Genomic DNA, 20,753 nt, shown 5'->3' on the forward strand with positions numbered 1-20,753 from the left:
GTCTTAATTCTCATATCTTCAGTATCCATTAGAAAAGCATGGCAAATAATTAATAAAAATCAGTCTCAGTGTAATGAAAATACTTATCTGTCGCAGCAATAAGTTAAAGGGACATTGTACTCACATTTTTTCTATCATCTATATGAAAATGAATAATTTAAACATGTTAATATTTTGAGAGTGAAATAAATGTGTAGAAAAGGATGTCTGAATTGAAAGAATTAATACAGCAGTAAATATTGTGTACTTATTTGTATTGCTAGTTGGCTGATAGGCACTCCCTCATAATGCTCATTGGCTAATAAGCAATTTGTCATTAAGCTGATTGTTTGATAAGTGCTACCTTGTAATGCTCACTGGCTGATAGGCAATTTGTCACTATGCTAATTGGTTGATAGGCGCTCCCTTGTAATACTCACTGGCTGATAGGCAACTTGTCATTATGCTGATTGGTTGTAGGGTCTCCCTCGTAATGCTCTTTGGCCAATAGGTAAAATGCTGATGGGAATTAATTAATGCATAATCAACAGTTATAGCCAGTGCACTGAAAAATTATTTATTAAAGATATTCCCATTGCTGAACTGTTCTAATAAGAACTACACTGAATCTGAGTTTCACGTCTTACTTGGTGACTTATACAATCATCACCACGACTCATATTTCACCTTATATTTACTAAGAATACCTTCCCCTGATATCCTATCACTAATATGTATCATGATTTGATGTATTCCAGGGTGTGTTTTGAACATTCTCCCATTTTTTAATTTTATGTACCCTATCCAATAAAAGTTAAGTTTTAATACAATTGTTTGGCATTCACCTCCCTCATTTGAGGAACAGTACCAGGAATAACTAAACAGGACTTTACCTGTCAAGAGACTTTTGAGTGCTATATGTGTATTCTTAAACAAGAGGGCCTGATACCCTCAATGTGTTTGAAAATGCTGATTGTACCTATCAGGCAATGAGCAATAGCAGGAAGTATACAACTTATATTGCCATATTAGTTTCAATTTAAACAGCTTATACATTGCTTTTTTTTCCCTTCAAACCAAAGTAAAAAAAAAAAACATTTATACATTCACTTTCTTTCATATGGATTATAGAAAAACCTTTGTGTGTACCGTGTCCCTTTAAAGTTTTTTTTAACTTAAAATCACCCTCCATTTATCCAAGCTGGATACCTAATGCATTATACCTCGCATGAGAGTTAGCACCGTCCCTTTGTATATTCCTCTAATTCCTGCTTCTCTGTACAGCTGTTTAGCGCAGTCCATGGGGCCGGCGTATTTTATTCCTCCTGAGGCAGCTTGAATCTGAAAGGTTAAATCATGTATTGAAGATGGAGTGGTTCTTGGTACAGGCAGAGTGCAGAATCAGTGAGAATCACACAATAATGTAACAATTAAGGAGGTAGAAGTGCGAAATATCTAAGACAAACAAGAAGCCAGAGACTACACAGCTGAAATGGATAAGACGTAACTGATTTTTACAGATTGTGATAAATCACTGAGGATAAATTCCAGGGAGTTCTGGCTTAAATAAATAGCTAAATCTAAGAATGTTTAAAATTAAAAAAATACTTGTTTATAAAGAGAGAGAAAAAGCGACAGAGGGAGAAAAAAGATAGAAAGAGAGCAAAAAGAGATATAAAGAGAGAGAGAGAGAGAGAGAGAGAGGAAGAATCTAATTGTGGAATATGAATTCTATGGTTGGCAGCATTAAGTACCACTAGGTATTGAGAGCATAATTAACATTCGGCTAGATTACGAGTTTTGCAGTATGAGTGAAAAAGCAGCGTTAAGGCTCATAACGCTGCTTTTTCACTACCGCTTGTATTACGAGTCTTGCAGGTTTAGGGGCACCGCACACTTTTTTGGCCTTAACGCAAATTAACTTAAGCAATTTGCATAAAGTCTTTTTTCAATGGGACTTCCATAGCGCCGATATTACAAGCTTTTTCTGGGAGGCCAAAAAGTGAGAGGTACAGCCTACCCTGCAAGATTCGTAACGCAATCTAAAGTCAGTAGTTATGAGTTTTACGTTACAAAGCTTTAACATAAAACTCATAACTAAAGTGTTCAAAAGTACACTAACACCCATAAACTACCTATTAACCCCTAAACCGAGGCCCTCCCGCATCGCAAACACTAAATTAAAATTATTAACCCCTAATCTGCCACTTCCAACATCGCCGCCACTATAATAAACATATTAACCCCTAAACCGCCCCACTCCCACATCGCAAACACTAGTTAAATATTATTAACCCCTAATCTGCCGCCCCCACCTACATTTATTAACCCCTAATCTGCCGCCCCCAAAGTCGCCACCACTATACTATGTTATTAACCCCTAAACCTAAGTCTAACCCTAACACCTCCTAACTTAAATATAATTAAAATAAATCTAAATAAAAACTACTATTAATAACTAAATAATTCCTATTTAAAACTAAATACTTACCTATAAAATAAACCCTAAGATAGCTACACTATAACTAATAGTTACATTGTATCTAGCTTAGGGTTTATTTTTATTTTACCGGCAAGTTTGTATTTATTTTAACTAGGTAGAAAAGTTACTAAATAGTTATTAACTATTTACTAAACTACCTAGCTAAAATAAATACAAATTTACCTGTAAAATAAAACCTAACCTGAGTTACACTAGCACCTAACCTTACACTACAATCAAATAAATTACATTAATTAAATACAATTACCTAAATTACAAAAAAAAAACACTAAATTACACAAAATAAAAAAAGAAATTATCAGATATTTAAACTAATTACCCCTAATCTAATAGCCCTATCAAAATAAAAAAAAACTAGCCTAAACTAAACTACCAATAGCCCTTAAAAGGGCCTTTTGCGGGGCATTGCCCCAAAGAAATCTGCTCTTTTACCTGTAAAAAAAATACAAACAACCCCCCAACAGTAAAACCCACCACCCATACAACCAACCCCCCAAATAAAATCCTAACTGAAAAAAACTAAGCTCCCCATTGCCCTGAAAAGGGCATTTGGATGGCCATTGTCCTTAAAAGGGCATTTAGCTCTTTTTCAATTGCCCAAGCCCTAATCTAAAAATAAAACCCACCCAATAAACCTTTAAAAAAACCTAACACTAACCTCCGAAGATCCACTTACAGTTTTGAAGACCGGACATCCATCCTAAACGAAGCCGGGAGAAGTCTTCATCCAAGCCGGCAGAAGTGGTCCTCCAGACGGGCAGAAGTCTTCATCCAGACGGCATCTTCTATCTTCATCCATCCGGCGTGGAGTGGGTCCATCTTCAAGACATCCGGCGCGGAGCATCCTCTTCAATCGAAGTCTTCTTCCTGAATGGAGGTTCCTTTAAGTGATTGGATCAGCCAATAGGATTGAAGCTCTAATCCTATTGGCTGATTGCATCAGCCAATAGGATTTTTTCACCTTTAATTCCGATTGGCTGATAGAATTCTATCAGCCAATCGGAATTCAAGGGATGCCATCTTGGATGACGTCACTTAAAGGAAACTTCATTCAGGAAGAAGACTTCGTTTGAAGAGGATGCTCCGCGCCGGATGTCTTGAAGATGGACCCGCTCCACGCCGGATGGATGATAAAAGTAATTTTTTTATCAAGTCTGAAATATCCACTATCAGAAAAGACATCAATGAGCTTGGTTCCAGGATCGAATGCCTAGAAGAGGGACAAGAGCAACTGGAGACCATGGTCAGCAACAATAACCAGCATTTAAACTGTCAAGACTCTGTAATTCAAGAATTACAATTAAAAGTGGAGGACCTTGACAATAGAAACTGACGCAGTAACTTAAGGGTCCGGGGAGTACCTGAGGACATCTCTAAAGAGTTGGAGTAGGTATGTGACTATATTTTCTTGAAACAACTTGTTCCCTCACTGGAATTGTCCAAACGGTCTCTGGAAAGGGCCCACAGAGCCCTACGCCCAAAACCTCAGCCTACGAGTCCCCCCAGGGACATAATCATGAAATTTGCTTTTTTTACACACAAAGAGGCTATATGGAAACAAGCAAGAACCCAGGGAACCATAGCCTTCCAAGACCACAGTTTACAAATCTTTCAGGACCTATTTCCGACCACAATTGAAAAACGTCGTTCCCTCAGGTTCATTACTGCAGTCTTACAGCAACACAAAATAAGATACAGATGGGGATTCCCATTTAGTCTCCAGGTCCCGAAAGATGGCAAAACCTTAGTTTATAAAAATCCTGAAGACCTGGAAAGCCTCTCTAGAAGCCTTGGCCTAACATTTCAACATTCACAGTCTCAGAGACAGAAAGCACAAGGCTCGGATTCAAAAGACACTGCAAATCGTCGGAATTCTCAATGTAATCTAGTTTCAAGGAAAAAAAGAGCTGAAGACCCTCCATCTACATGAAGTGTCATTAATTTTGTTCAGTAATGGACTGATCTACGAGCTGACACTTCCCTGATGCACGATCGACTGAATAAAGGTCGTATGTACAAGGCTTAAGTAGCCAACTTTGAATGACTATGTGAGATATTTCATATGTTTAGGATCTCTACACTTTTATTGTGCAGAGTTGGGACTTTGATTTTAGGTCGTCTCCATTGAGATTATTTAGTTTAACACACTATGGCAATGGTACCTCAATATTAGAATGTGTTTAAATTACCAAAAGTTTATAATTATTACTGTATGCTGTACCTAATATTTTCAAAAGGTTAGTCTGGGTGTGACCCTGGGATCCCGGGTTTACCTGGACCCTCGGAGATTAGACCAAGAATGTAGGTTACCGTTTATACAGTGTTTATTGGTTCGGCATTGTAATTGAGTGTTTACATCTTTGCGGGGGCCTGCCTGTCTTTGCCGGGGACCTGCTCCACCAGTGTAATCTGTTTGACTAACTATAACCACATGTGCCTGGTGGGAGGGGGTCGGGCAGAGGGGTTGGGCCAACGCAACATAGCAAATGGGGTGATGTAACTTGAGGGTTGTTCTCCAAGATATGTTTAGCACATCCCATCTCCTGTTATATATAGATATGGATTTAAATAAGCAGTTAATTCAAACTTAAAATGTTAGAGACTATGCAAATGTTATAGGTATTATCTTATTCACCTCTGAATACGTTTTAAATGGGCGGTGACGCGGAAAACGCTTCCTCGCCAAAGTCACTTTATGACAATTCTACTGTTTTTGTTACATGTAAAATGTTACTTATCTGTTCTCTTTCTTTTCTCTTCTGCTGTTGACTTGGTTCACATATACTACACCGGAAACATTAATGCACCACTTTCCTATAGTTGTCATGCACTCAATTATGCTCATGACCCTCACCAAGATACTCCTTAATGGCTACAGCACAACATAATAGAAAACCCTTAGACTCCATTCGGATTCAAACAATTAATGCCAAAGGTCTTAATATCCCATCTAAAAGATCCCAAGCACTGAGAGACTTTGACAGAAACAAGACGGATTTAATTTTTGTTCAAGAAACTCATTTTATTAAAAGCAGAGAACCACTGACTTTTACTATTAAATTTGGCACTTGTTATTATGCATCACATCCTAAATCTAAGAGACATGGAGTCAGGATCCTAATAAAGAAAAACATACCGTTTACGGCAATTAAAACTATTAGAGACCGAGAGGATAGATACATTATACTAATAGGACTACTGTATGGGCGCCCAGTCACTTTGGTATCCTTATATGCCCCGAATGCCAAACAATCCCGTTTTGTTAAAACAGTGACTGATCTTATATTAGAACATCAAAAAGGAACTTTAATACTTTGTGGAGATTTGAACTTACCCCTTAACCCTCTGTTGGATTGTTCGAACACAAGCTCCTCGATCCCTGTAGCACAAATTACTCGCACTACCAATTATCTTAAAAGATTATGTGTGCATGACCTTTGGAGGGTCTCTAACCCTGAGAAGAGTGATTATACGTTTTACTCATACCCCCATAAGATTTATACTAGGATTGACTACATATTCACAGATGTAACCAGTCTGTCGTTGTTTAACTCTTCACACATGGGTTTTGGTCCTAAAATGCTAGACAGAATATTTTCCTTATACTCAAATCCTAATGCTAAATTGCTAATTAATGGCACCCTGTCAAAGTCTTTCTCCATCTCAAATGGCACCCGTCAGGGCTGCCCCTTATCCCCTCTCCTATTTGCTTGCTTTATTGAAACCATTGCAACCAAAATTAGACAAAACCCGCACATAACAGGAATACAGATTGACAAACAAGAATATGTTTTGTCCCTTTTTGCGAATGATATATTGTTTTCACTATCCGATCCGGAAACGTCTATCCCACCACTATTACAAGAATTTGAATTATTTCAATCCCTCTCCAATTTTAAGATAAATTCCGCAAAGTCAGAGGTTCTAAACATTAACCTAGATGACAATATGTTACATAAAGTTAAAATGTTAACCCCTTTTACATGGTGTCGACGGACACTACACTACTTAGGCATAGATCTAGCAAACACAATGGAAGCGACTTTCAAAGAAAACTATGAACAGATTAAAAAATAAATTATTAGAGATCTTTCATCGTGGTTATCCAAAAAATTAACATGGTCAGGCAGAATGTTATTAAAATGAATATTTTCCCTAGACTACTATATGTTCTTCAATCACTACCAATTCCTTTGCCCAAAAACTATATCCCTAGCATACATAAGGCATTCAGCGACTTTGTCTGGCACAGAAAACGACCCAGAATCAATACTAAAATCATGCAATCTCCTAAAATTCAAGGAGGCTTAGGGATTCCTAACATTTCCCTTTATAGACAAGCCATCTTTTTGCAGAGAATAGTTGACTGGCATATTCAACTTCACCATAAAAGGTGGGTACATTTGGAACATTCAATTTCTGGCGCACCACACTTGGGGAGATTATGCTGGAACACAGAGAAACAAAAAAACAAACTGATTTACAACCCCCCTCTGGTAGCAGAAACCTATGTTATATGGGAGCACATTTTGACACACAACAATTATATATCATCCAAGCCTTCCCCTCTAACCTCCCTTATAGAAAATTAAAAATTCTCATAAGGACACAATAGCACACGCATCTTACCGGATAGCAATATTCGCGACCTTAATATACATATGTTAACGTCTGGAGAGAAAGTTCTCCCTCAATCTGAACTAGTGGAAAAGGGATTGATCTACTTTCAAAATTGGTATAATTATTACTGAGTACATCTATATATTAGCCGACATGAACAAAACAGAAATATGTTGAGACCATTAACAAACTTTGAACACCTATGCACTAGAACACCCCCACTCTCTCACACACTTTCCACAATATATAAAATATTAACTATTAACCCCCCAAGCTATGTCCCACCATACATGGAGAAATGGGAAGATGATTTAGGCATTATAATCCTCCCACAAACAAGCATCTCCATTTTTCAGAACATAATAAAATCATCCGTATCGCTTTCACTAGTGGAAATCAACCTAAAATTATTACACAGATGGTATTATACCCCTCGGAAACTACACCACTTATTTCACCTTAGATCAGAACAACGCTGGCGTTGTGGACATAAGGGTAGTGATATGGCGCATATGTGGTGGTGGTGCAATGCAATTAAGAACTTCTGGAGAAATGTTATAGCTGAGATAGAAAAAATATTAGAAACTACATTCATCTTAGATCCATTGATATGGCTGTTGGGTAAACCGCCTAAAATTAAATACAAGCCTTATTACAAATTATTTTATATTATGACAAAAAGTGTGAAATATTTAATAGCCAAAAACTGGAAAAGTAGAACCACTCCAAATTTGGAGATGTGGGCGCGTCGGGTGTCTGAATTTCTAGAATTAGAAGAATACTATTACATGATAAATGACAAAATGGATACCTATGCAGAAATCCTAGCTACTTGGGAGCACTATCTTAGACATAACATCTAGTAATGGGACATAGCCTTGAGAGGAGTGCGGTTATAACATTTTTATGGATTAATTGATTACAGATTAGATACATACTACAGCATCAAGTTCCAAACTAATGAAGGTGGTATATTTAGCCTTCACTTTCAGGCGAAAGTATGTTTCCGACAAACCAAATATAATAACTATATGTGAACGATGTCACAGCAGCATCTTTTTCTCTTTTTCTGTACCCCCTCTTGGGTACGTGTAATTTTTCCTCCTGTTTCTTTAACCTCCTCAAACCAACTATGCTCCACATAATTTATGAGTATAAGGAGGCTTCTTTTTCTTTTAATGTTATTGTTGTTTATTATATAAAATTAACTGACAATGTTGTCACATTATAAGGAGCTGCGTCTCCTACAATGTATTACGCACATCTTTCAATAAAGTCAGTTTAAAAAATATATATATATATTTAACTAGTGTTTGTGATGCGGGAGTGCAGCGGTTTAGGGGTTAATATGTTTATTATAGTGGCGGCGATGTCCGGAGCGGCAGATTAGGGGTTAATAAGTATAATGTAGATGTCGGGTCAGATTAGGGGTGTTTAGACACTGGGTTCATGTTAGGGTGTTAAGTGTAAACATAAATTTTCTTTCCCTATAGGAATCAATGGGGCTGCGTTACGGAGCTTTAAGCTGCTTTTTTGCAGGTGTTAGACTTTTTTCATCCGGCTCTCCCCATTGATGTCTATGGGGAAATCGTGCACTAGCACGTGAAACCAGCTCACTGCGGCTTTCAGCAGCGCTGGTATTGGGAGTGTGGTATGGAGCTCAATTTTGCTCTACGCTCACTTCTTGCCTGATCACGCCGGGTTTTTATAAACCTGTAATACCAGCGCTGTGAGCGGTGACAATAACGTGCAAGTTAGCACCGCACCCCTCATACCGCAAAACTCGTAATCTAGCCGATTGTTATTTGTGCCATAATTTTAAAGGGACATTATAGTCAATGATAAAATAGACAGAAGTGCATTTTGTTTTGGGATAGAATATTTTTGTAATGAATGTTTGTTTAACAGTTTGTATGCTCAGAGAGACGGTGGCAGAAACAGTGATAGCTTGAAGCGTTTTTGCGAATATAAGTAAATGGAAAAAATGTTTCTTTTGAAAGATGAAATGTGCTAATGCCTCCTTAAACATATGATATGGGATTCATATACACCAGAAATAAAGAAAACACATACAGTAGCTGTTCATTTCTTTACACGTCTGATGCTTCTAGAACAGTTTGTGTTCAATGCTCCCGCTTGTGGTGGGCACCATTATGACGACCTTAGGGTTTTGTTCTGTCGGGGAATGGGAGGCTCTTCTAGTATGGTTAAATAATATGCAATAATGCAAACATATCAGGGTGCGTTAGTACAAGGAGGAGGGGAGGTGGGATAGAAAAGGGATTTATTATAAAAAAAACAAAAAGCTACTGGCATGTGAAGAATGGAAAATAATACTTCTGGCTGCCAATTATCCTAGAGGGGGAGAGAACAATCTGTGTGAGGTGACAGAAAATGAGGGGAAAGAGAGAGGGGGCAGAGGTACTAGATTAACGGATGTAATATATTACAAGGGGAAGCATATTTCAGAGAAGTGATAAAAACAAATCATTAAATAGCGCAGTGAAATAAGTATATAGCATAACTAAAAATTGTTGTGTTCATTACAGGGAATAGCCTCCCAGGACTGGCCTATACAGAAATTGTAAGAGGGACATTAAAAGGACACTGTAGAGAAAATAATATATATATCATTAGAGCAAGTTGTTTTAGCATTACAGACTTTTGTCAGGGTTAAACACATAGTTAAAATACTGTGCATGAGCTGCAGACACAGCAACTGAGCAAATCAATATTGGCAAATGAACAGCTAGGTTGTGTGACTGTTGCTACTAACTGGCTTACAGACCATACCTGCTAGAAAACCAGCAGTTCTCTGCGACTCCTTGGCGGTACATAACTAGTATGAGACAGCAGCCTTTTAAACACGAGGAAATCTATGTTGCAACATGATGGCACCCCTTAACTTATGGAGAATTTAGATAATGAAAAAATAAGTGTAAACAACTAATAGAATTATACAAGATACATAATCTCAGGCTAAACTTTGCATTGAATGCATTATGCCGTCTAGCATTTATTTAGTGTTGTTTAAAGAAAACATCCTAGTGTAAACCTAAAATAATTGTTTCATTAGATCATGTCTCCCTTCTTCTCCAGATGATTATATGACCAGTGATTGAAGCATACGCATGTATGCTTCTAATTTGCTCACTAGCGGCGCCTCATCTGCACTGGCACAAGAACACCACCATTAATATTTATGTCATTTGTCTGCAGGGGGGGAACATATTCTAACATAACACACCATTTATTTTTACACTACACTGTCCCTTTAAAGCTCTCTTGTAAATCCTAACCATCGGAGGATGTACATCTGTTATCAGGACAGTCTCTGTGTATCTATGAATAGATCAGAATATCCCTCATCACGTTCCAGTAATTTAACAGATATAATTATAAAATGACTACAAACGCCATCTGCTGAAGTCTAGCAATACATGACAATATCAGTAATAAAAAGCACAAATGATATTGACAGTATGAATCATATTTATTTTACAGTAAAGTATAGCAGGTCCGCAAAACGCGTCCTTACAAAGTGTGCATATAAAAAGATTATACACATTGAGACCATGGAAGTGATTTGGAAAGTCGTTTAACATCGTGTGCTCTGATTGATAAAGTTTCATTTTGAATTTAGTGTTCCTTTAATAAAAAAGAAAATGACAACTTCAGAGTTTTTGAGATGACATCACAGGTTGAAAGGTCTGTATATTGATCATTCCTTTTTAATTGTACGTAGTGATGCCATTGTGTGCAATTAACCCGTTGTGTTCCATAACCATAGTGATATGTGGCTAAAAGAGTAACAGTGACATTATCAGTTTAGTGTTAGCATTTGTATTTCTAATGTCATTGAATATGTTACTGCCCATGCACAAAATGTTACATTCTCAAACTCTCGGGTACTCGGTAATCAGAGGAAACGCGCTCTCCTGGGTTTATCAAGTCCTTCAAGCTGTTAAATTACAGCAACAAAAAAATTATATGAAAACCATAATTTTTCTTTCATGATTTAAATCTATTATCAAATTTACTTAAAAGGGACATGGAACCCAAAATGTTTTTCTCTCATGATTTAGATAGAACTTAAAATTGTAACCAACTTTCCAATTTGCTTCATTCTCTTGGCATCCTTTGTTGAAAAGCATATCTAGATAGGCTCAGGAGCTTGGAGCTAGCTTCTGATTGGCTGCTGAACTTGTATGCTCATTTTCATTGGCTTACAAAATGTGTTCAGCTAGCTCCCAGGAGTGCATTGCTACTTCTTCAATAAAAGATACCAAAATAATAAAGCAAATGTGACAACAAAAGTAAAGTGGAAAGTCATTTAAAACGTATAATCTATCTTAATCATGAAAGAAAAAAAAAGAAAATTTATGCTTACCTGATAAATGTATTTCTTTTTTGACACGATGAGTCCACGGATCATCTTAATTACTAATGGGATATTCACCTCCTGGTCAGCAGGAGGAGGCAAAGAGCACCACAGCAGAGCTGTTAAATAGCTCCTCCCTTTCCTCCCACTCCAGTCATTTGACCAAAGTTAAAGAAAGAAAGAAAAAAAGGTGCAGAGGTGACTGAAGTTTACAATAACCCACAACCTATCTTACAAGAACAGAGCAGGCTGTGGACTCATCGCGTCAAAAAATAAAAATTTACCAGGCAAGCATAAATTTTCTTTTCTTTTTTAAGACACGATGAGTCCACGGATCATCTTAATTACTAATGGGGTCCAATAACAAAGCTAGAGTACACAGATGATACGGGAGGGACAAGACAGGGAACCTAAACGAAAGGCACCACTGCTTAAAGAACCTTTCACCCAAAAGCTGCCTCAGCCTAGGCAAAGTATCAAAACTTGAAAAATCTTGAAAAAGAGTGAAGAGAGGACCAAGTTGCAGTCTTGCAAATCTGATCCACAGAAGCTTAACTTTTGAATGCCCAAAAGGAAGCAACAGACCTCATGGAATGAGCCGTAACTCTCCTTGGAGGCTGTCTTCCAGCAGTCTGATATGCAAAATGTATGAAACTCTTCAGTCAAAAAGAAAGAGAAGTAACCGTAGCTTACTGTCCCTTGCGTTTTCCTGAGAAAACCACAAACAAAGAAGAAGACTGACGATAGTCCTTAGTCATCTGCAGGTAAAACGTTAAAGCACGGACCACGTCCAAATTGTGCAGAAGTCTTTCCTTCTGAGAAGAAGGATTAGGACATTAGAAAGGAACAACAATCTCCAGTTAATGTTCCGACCAGAAACAACCTTAGGAAGAAAACCCTAATGTTGGACGTAAAACTACCTTATCTGAATGGAAAAGAAGATAAGGAGACTCATACTGTAATGCCGAGAGTTCTGACACTCTCCGAGCAGAAGAAATAGCAGCAAGAAATAAAACTTTCCAAGATAACAACTTAATATCTAAGGAATGCATAGGCTCAAACGGAGACCCTTGAAGAACTCTGAAAACTAAATTCAGACTCCATGGAGGAGTAACTGGAATGAACACAGGCCTGATCCTGACCAAGGCCTGACAAAATGATTGTACATCTGGGACAACTGCCAGAAGTTTGTGTAACAAAAAAGATAAAGAGAGAGATTTGACCCTTTAGGGAACTTGACGATAAACCCTTTCTCCAAACCCTCTAGGAGAAAAGACAAAATTCTAGGAATCCTAGCTCTACTCCATGAGTAGCACATGGATTCACACCAATAGAGGTATTTATGCCATCCTATGATACATTTTTCTAGTGACAGGCTTACAAGCCTGAATCATGGTCTCAATGACCGAGTCAGAAAAACCCTGCTTGGATAATATTAAGCGTTCAATCACCAGCAGTAAGCAGTCAGTTTCAGAGAAACCAGATTTGGGTGAAGGAGGGGCCCTTTAATTAGAAGGTCCTTCCTCAAAGGAAGTCTCCAAGGTGGCAGAGATGACATGTCCACCAGATCTGCATACCAAATCCCGCGAGGCTAAGCCGGTGCTATGAGGATCACAGATGCCCTCTCCTGTTTGATTCGAGCAATGACCCGAAAAAGAAAAGAAATCTGAGGAAAGAGCTGGAGAACACTTCAGGATGGAGTTCCCCTCCCCTGGATGAAAAGTCTGCCTGCTCAGGAAATCCGCATCCCAGTTGTCCACCCCTGGGATGTGGATCGCCGACAGGCCGCAAAAATGGGCCTCCGCCCACTGAATTATTTTGGATACCTCTGTCATCGCTAAGGAACTCCTCGTTCCTCCCTGATGATTGATGTAAGCCACTGACGTTATTTTGTTTGAACGGAACCTGATAAACTGGACCGAGGCTAACTGAGGCCAGGCCAAAAGAACATTGTAGATCACTCTCTGCTCCAGAATGTTTATAGGAAGTTCCCTTGGAGAGCTGATCCAGAGACAACCATCATTGAAGAGAATCCCATGTCTCCTGCTCCAGTAGTATTCGAGTAGACGAATCTGTATAATCTCCAATCCATTGCCTGAGCACGCTTAACTGCAGAGGTCTGAGATGGAACCGAGCAAACGGGATGATCTCAATCTCTGATTTCCTGACATTGTCAGAAAAATCTTTATAGATATGGAATCTATTATGGTTCCCAAGAAAGTTACCCTTGCGCTTGGGACTATGGAACTCTTTTCTAAATTTACCTTCCACCTGTGAGATTGTGGGAAGAATAACACCATGTTTTGTGACAACTCTGAGAGCTGTGGCAAGACCAAAAGGAAGAGCCATAAACTGGAGGTGTTTGACCAGAAAGGCAAACCTTAAAACTAGAGACGATTCTTGCGAATGGCACATGAAGGAACGTGTCCTTTAAATCCACTGTCATAAATTGACCCTCTTGGATCCAGAGAAGAATGGAACAAATAGTTTCCATCTTGAAGGACGGTACACTAAGAAATTTGTTTAGACTCTTGAGATCTAAAAAGTGGTCTGATGGTTCCCTCTCTTTTTTGGGAACAACAAACTGATTGGGATAAAAACCCCAGACCCTGTACCTGTATTGGAACTGAAACAATCACTCCCAGGTCTGAGAGGTCTCCTACGCAGTGTAAGAACGCCTCTCCTTTTGTCTGATCTGCAGATAATCTTGAAGGCATAAACCTGCCTCTGGGAGGAAAACTTTTGAACTCTAATCTGTATCTCTGGGACACTACTTTCTATTGCCCAGGGATCCTGAACATCTCGAACCCAAGCCTGAGCAAAGACCGAAAGTATGCTCCCTACAAGATCCGATCCCGGATCGAGGCATGTCCTTCATGCTGTATTTGATTCAACAGTAGACTATTTGGAAAAAATTTTTTTTTTAAATTCTTTAAATTTCAAAAGAGATTATTTCCGTCAAGCCAGGTCCCAACAAGGTCCTCCCCTTGTAAGGAATCGCTAAAAGCTTAGACTTAGAGCATATATCCGTAGAACAAGGCTCTAACTATAAGGCTCTGTGAGCTGGAACAGAGAAACCGGAGACCTATGCTCCAGTTTGATAACCTGAAGGGAAGAATTAGCCAATTTGAAAGCTTTTATCCTATCCTGGATTTTATCCAGAGGAGTTTCTGACTTAGTAGCATCAGACAACGCATCAAACCAATATGCTGTCGCACTAGCAAAGTTAGCAAAGTACACAACTGGTTGCCATTGCAAGCCCTGGTGTACATCCCCTTTTTAAATTTTGTCCATTGGACCTTTGAAAAACCCAACTATCCTTTAAGGGTATTGTAGTTCTCTTAGCTAATCTGGAAACTACTCCTTCCACCCTAGAGAATGATTACCCAGCCTCCTTAGCTGAATCGGCTATGGGAAACATCTTTTAAAATATAGGAAATAGAGTCTCTTCCATTCCTCATAACTTACTAGAGGCACTGGGATAGATTACCCCTTAAGTGTCGGAGTCGCCCAAGGTAGCTAAAACCTCCTAAAGAAAACAAATGGAGGTGTTCAATCTAAAAAACTGAAAGAAAAACAACTTCAGATTCAAATATTGATATTATTCATCAGAGTCTGAGAATTCTCTCTCAGATAATCCCGAAGTATCTTCCTCTTTCAGGTAACAGAGAATAACTATTCGGAATAGCAACTACTGAATCAATCACCCTAAATGACTGAAAATAATTCCTCTAGTAATGTTATCTACCACGTGGGAAACAACATGTAATACATGAAATGCAGAGTAACTGGAGTGTGAGAGGAAGCACAGGACATTGCATATGGACCAAAACATTTTGTGGGACACTATAGGAGAAATTGGTGGCATAGGTTGACCATTCCTAAACAGCAAACACCTTAGAAGGAGTAGGTTCAGAAAAGAGTGAATTTTTTTTATAAAAATTTACACACAAAAAACGTTACTGTCTCTTTAAATTTTAAAAAGTAACTTCTTACTTCTGTGTGCAGAGATAAGTTAAATTAGCATACCAACATTGCAGAACTTATCAAAAAAAGTAACTTCTTAGTTCATGGACATCGCCATGACATTAAAGAAGCAATGTCTTGTGCAACAATTCCAGATGGAAATTGCAAGGAACCGCAGGGCACTGCATGTGTGAGAGAAAAATGAATGTACACTTCTTTAATCAATCTGCCTCACATATGGCAGAATACTTAAATAAAGACTTAACCTGTTGCTAATAAAAATTAATATTTAGAAAGCTAAATGTTAAAGAGTAACTAATTTTCTTTTTACGAGGTCAGACATGGCAGAACATGTATGAGAGAATTGCCAGTACTGCTAAACTCTGTCTACACCTCAGCCTGACCCAGCTGAGGCGTCAGACAGCCTCTCGATACAAGTCCTGACCTTAATATAGCGCTGTTTAAATGTGTATCGTTCACTGTTCCAGTGATGGCTTTTACTGTGCACTGGGTATACTTCCATGTACGTGCACTTTAAATGTGTATCATTTCTTAAGCGCAAGAGTTTAGACAAGAATTCCTTTATTTCTTCCGATAACCGGAAGTGTTAGGAAGGAAGTGTTTTCTGTACGGCGCCATCCTCCACTCCTAGCGTATAGTCAGAACTGTTAGGAGGGAGGAGAGAAATACCTCAGCGCCATTTACAAGTTCCGCCCCTCGTGGGCGTAACCCAAGCCATCTCCCGGTCGCATTGTTTGAGTAAAGGCACCGGGAGCAAAAAGATAGACCATACTCAATTGAAAGGATAGATCTTTACTCATTTTAAAAGATGCTAGTCCGCTGTTATCACTTGCGGAAACATCACACTGTACCAATATCTATATTCCATATAAATAAAAGTCAATATGTAATCTCCCGGTTGCCATTGTCTAAATACAGCCACCGGGAGCAAGCGACTGAACAGCTACAGTGTAAACAGCTGCTCAGTCCGATTGCCAGACAAACCTTGTTTGCAGTGTTTTGCACAGATTCTAAGTCGTCAGCACCTTTAGGCTTGATAGACAACTCCACATGTTTTAGAGCACACACCGCAATGTAAACCCATATGCCATCACCCAGTCGACCTTATTATTAGATGAGACCGCCAGGAAGTGAAAAACATGCCAGTGCCTGCGTCCTAACTGCCTTAATGACCCCTACTAAAACTAGGAGAATCTGAGTCCAAGTTCAATGAGGTTAGATGAAAAATTAATAAAGTGCCCAAACTTTTTCTGAGATCCTCTACCCCCAGAAAAAAAAGTTAGCACTTACCTCATCTTCTGCCTGGCAGCAAAGGCAATTCCCAGGTTTAAGAGGTCCTCTCCCTCCCATGGACCTGTAAATAAACAAAAGTCCTGAGTAAAAATCCCTCAGGTTTTCAGGGTAAGGGCAGCATCAAAATATGGGAGGCGCAGTGAGAATTATGTCCCACAAGTTCCCATTGCTCTAAAGCCACCAAAGCTCTACTGAAGAGACTGATATGGACTACGGCTACACCCTAGAACAGAGCAGCATAATCTTGCACTACTTTAAAAATAATAAACTCTTGATTGAAGAATCTAATCTAACACCTCACTTTACCTCTTCCTATCACTAACGTAGGCAAAGAGAATGAATGGGGTGGGAGGGAAGGGAGGAGCTATTTAACAGCTCTGCTGTGGTGCTCTTTGCCTATTGCTGCTGACCAGGAGGTGAATATCCCATTAGTAATTAAGATGATCCGTGGACTCATCGTGTCTTAAAAAAGAAAATGTGGGTTTCATGTCCCTTTAATTCTATTGGTATCCTTTTTTGAAGAGCACTACTTTGAATGCACTACTGGGTGCTAGGCGGACAGATAGCTCAGCGTGCTAAGGCACTGTTGCAGAGATCTGTAAAATGGTCGGTAAAATGAGTACCATTGTCGGTAAAATGAGTACCATTGAGTTGGGTAATAATAACACCTGTTATCAGTGCCGCAAGTCAGTTAAAGTGAATGTAAATTTTTAAGATAAAGTGCCCGGTTTTTAAAAATTTGATTAAAAACAGGGGCACTTTAATTCATCAAAATTTACATTTCACTCGTGTTGTGAAAAAACTTACCTTTTAATCTTGACAGCAGCTCCAGCTTCCTCCGACCCTCGCAAATGCCTCTTCCTGAGTCTAAAATTAAGAATCCGGCTTCCTCCAATCACGGCGTTGAATTAGACACCGATTCCCCCAGGGGGAAGCCGTGAATGGAGGATGACCGATCCGTCATTTCTGACGTAGGAAGAGGATTGTGACGGCCGGGGGAAGCTGGAGCGGCTGTCAAGATTAAAAGGTAAGTATTTTCACAACACGAGTGAAATTTAAATTTTTGTGAATTAAAGTGCCCCTGTTTTTAATCGAATTTTTAAAAACCGGGCACTTTAGCATCAAAATATACATTCACTTTAAGTTGGAGGTTGTGCGCTATACGAGTATCCATTATTATTATTATAGCTGAGCACATAATGTCAATTACAAGAGATATTTATGTGCAGACACCAATAAGCAGCTATCTACCAGTAGTGCATTGCTGCTCCTAAGACTACCTAGGTATATTTAACAAAAAAAGGATACCAAAAGAAGAAAATTAGATATTAGAAGTAAATTGGAAACTTGTTTAAAAATTGCATGCTCAGTCTAAATCATGAAAGAAAAAACATAATTTATGTAAGAACTTACCTGATAAATTCATTTCTTTCATATTAGCAAGAGTCCATGAGCTAGTGACGTATGGGATATACATTCCTACCAGGAGGGGCAAAGTTTCCCAAACCTCAAAATGCCTATAAATACACCCCTCACCACACCCACAATTCAGTTTAACGAATAGCCAAGAAGTGGGGTGATAAAAAAGTGCGAAAGCATATAAAATAAGGAATTGGAATAATTGTGCTTTATACAAAATCATAACCACCACAAAAAAAGGGCGGGCCTCATGGACTCTTGCTAATATGAAAGAAATGAATTTATCAGGTAAGTTCTTACATAAATTATGTTTTCTTTCATGTAATTAGCAAGAGTCCATGAGCTAGTGACGTATGGGATAATGATTACCCAAGATGTGGATCTTTCCACACAAGAGTCACTAGAGATGGAGGGATAAAATAAAGACAGCCAATTCCTGCTGAAAATAATCCACACCCAAAATAAAGTTTAACGAAAAACATAAGCAGAAGATTCAAACTGAAACCGCTGCCTGAAGTACTTTTCTACCAAAAACTGCTTCAGAAGAAGAAAATACATCAAAATGGTAGAATTTAGTAAAAGTATGCAAAGAGGACCAAGTTGCTGCTTTGCAAATCTGATCAACCGAAGCTTCATTCCTAAATGCCCAGGAAGTAGAAACTGACCTAGTAGAATGAGCTGTAATTCTCTGAGGCTGAGTTTTACCCGACTCAACATAGGCAAGATGAATTAAAGATTTCAACCAAGATGCCAAAGAAATGGCAGAAGCTTTCTGGCCTTTTCTAGAACCGGAAAAGATAACAAATAGACTAGAAGTCTTTCTGAAAGATTTAGTAGCTTCAACATAATATTTCAAAGCTCTAACAACATCCAAAGAATGCAACGATTTCTCCTTAGAATTCTTAGGATTAGGACATAATGAAGGAACCACAATTTCTCTACTAATGTTGTTGGAATTCACAACTTTAGGTAAAAATTCAAAAGAAGTTCGCAACACCGCCTTATCCTGATGAAAAATCAGAAAAGGAGACTCACAAGAAAGAGCAGATAATTCAGAAACTCTTCTGGCAGAAGAGATGGCCAAAAGGAACAAAACTTTCCAAGAAAGTAATTTAATGTCCAATGAATGCATAGGTTCAAACGGAGGAGCTTGAAGAGCCCCCAGAACCAAATTCAAACTCCAAGGAGGAGAAATTGACTTAATGACAGGTTTTATACGAACCAAAGCTTGTACAAAACAATGAATATCAGGAAGATTAGCAATCTTTCTGTGAAAAAGAACAGAAAGAGCAGAGATTTGTCCTTTCAAGGAACTTGCGGACAAACCTTTATCTAAACCATCCTGAAGAAACTGTAAAATTCTCGGAATTCTAAAAGAATGCCAAGAAAAATGATGAGAAATACACCAAGAAATATAAGTCTTCCAGACTCTATAATATATCTCTCTAGATACAGATTTACGAGCCTGTAACATAGTATTAATCACAGCGTCAGAGAAACCTCTTTGACGAAGAATCAAGCGTTCAATCTCCATACCTTTAAATTTAAGGATTTCAGATCCTGATGGAAAAAAGGACCTTGTGACAGAAGGTCTGGTCTTAACGGAAGAGTCCATGGTTGGCAAGAGGCCATCCGGACAAGATCCGCATACCAAAACCTGTGAGGCCATGCCGGAGCTACCAGCAGAACAAATGAGCATTCCTTCAGAATCTTGGAGATTACTCTTGGAAGAAGAACTAGAGGCGGAAAGATATAGGCAGGATGATACTTCCAAGGAAGTGATAATGCATCCACTGCCTCCGCCTGAGGATCCCGGGATCTGGACAGATACCTGGGAAGTTTCTTGTTTAGATGGGACGCCATCAAATCTATTTCTGGAAGTTCCCACATTTGAACGATCTGAAGAAACACCTCTGGGTGAAGAGACCATTCGCCCGGATGCAACGTTTGGCGACTGAGATAATCCGCTTCCCAATTGTCTACACCTGGGATATGAACCGCAGAGATTAGACAGGAGCTGGATTCCGCCCAAACCAGAATTCGAGATACTTCTTTCATAGCCAGAGGACTGTGAGTTCCTCCTTGATGATTGATGTATGCCACAGTTGTGACATTGTCTGTCTGAAAACAAATGAACGATTCTCTCTTCAGAAGAGGCCAAAACTGAAGAGCTCTGAAAATTGCACGGAGTTCCAAAATATTGATCGGTAATCTCACCTCCTGAGATTCCCAAACTCCTTGTGCCGTCAGAGATCCCCACACAGCTCCCCAACCTGTGAGACTTGCATCTGTTGAAATTACAGTCCAGGTCGGAAGCACAAAAGAAGCCCCCTGAATTAAACGATGGTGATCTGTCCACCACGTTAGAGAGTGTCGAACAATCGGTTTTAAAGATATTAATTGAGATATCTTTGTGTAATCCTTGCACCATTGATTCAGCATACAAAGCTGAAGAGGTCGCATGTGAAAACGAGCAAAGGGGATCGCGTCCAATGCAGCAGTCATAAGACCTAGAATTTCCATGCATAAGGCTATCGAAGGGAATGATTGTGACTGAAGGTTTCGACAAGC

General features: G+C 38.9%; 1 protein-coding gene across 1 annotated transcript in view; it reads right to left on the bottom strand.

Moving 5' to 3' along the window:
• SLC25A20 (solute carrier family 25 member 20) overlaps nucleotides 1-20,753 on the bottom strand; it is a 71,093-nt gene that overhangs the window by 18,858 nt on the left and 31,482 nt on the right. The window contains exon 5 of the mRNA XM_053720791.1: nucleotides 1,203-1,320. Coding sequence (XP_053576766.1) covers nucleotides 1,203-1,320 — 118 coding nt within the window. The remainder of the gene's footprint in view (nucleotides 1-1,202; nucleotides 1,321-20,753) is intronic.

The sequence above is a fragment of the Bombina bombina genome, chromosome 7 (genome assembly GCF_027579735.1).
Source record: "Bombina bombina isolate aBomBom1 chromosome 7, aBomBom1.pri, whole genome shotgun sequence".
Lineage (NCBI taxonomy): Eukaryota > Metazoa > Chordata > Amphibia > Anura > Bombinatoridae > Bombina > Bombina bombina.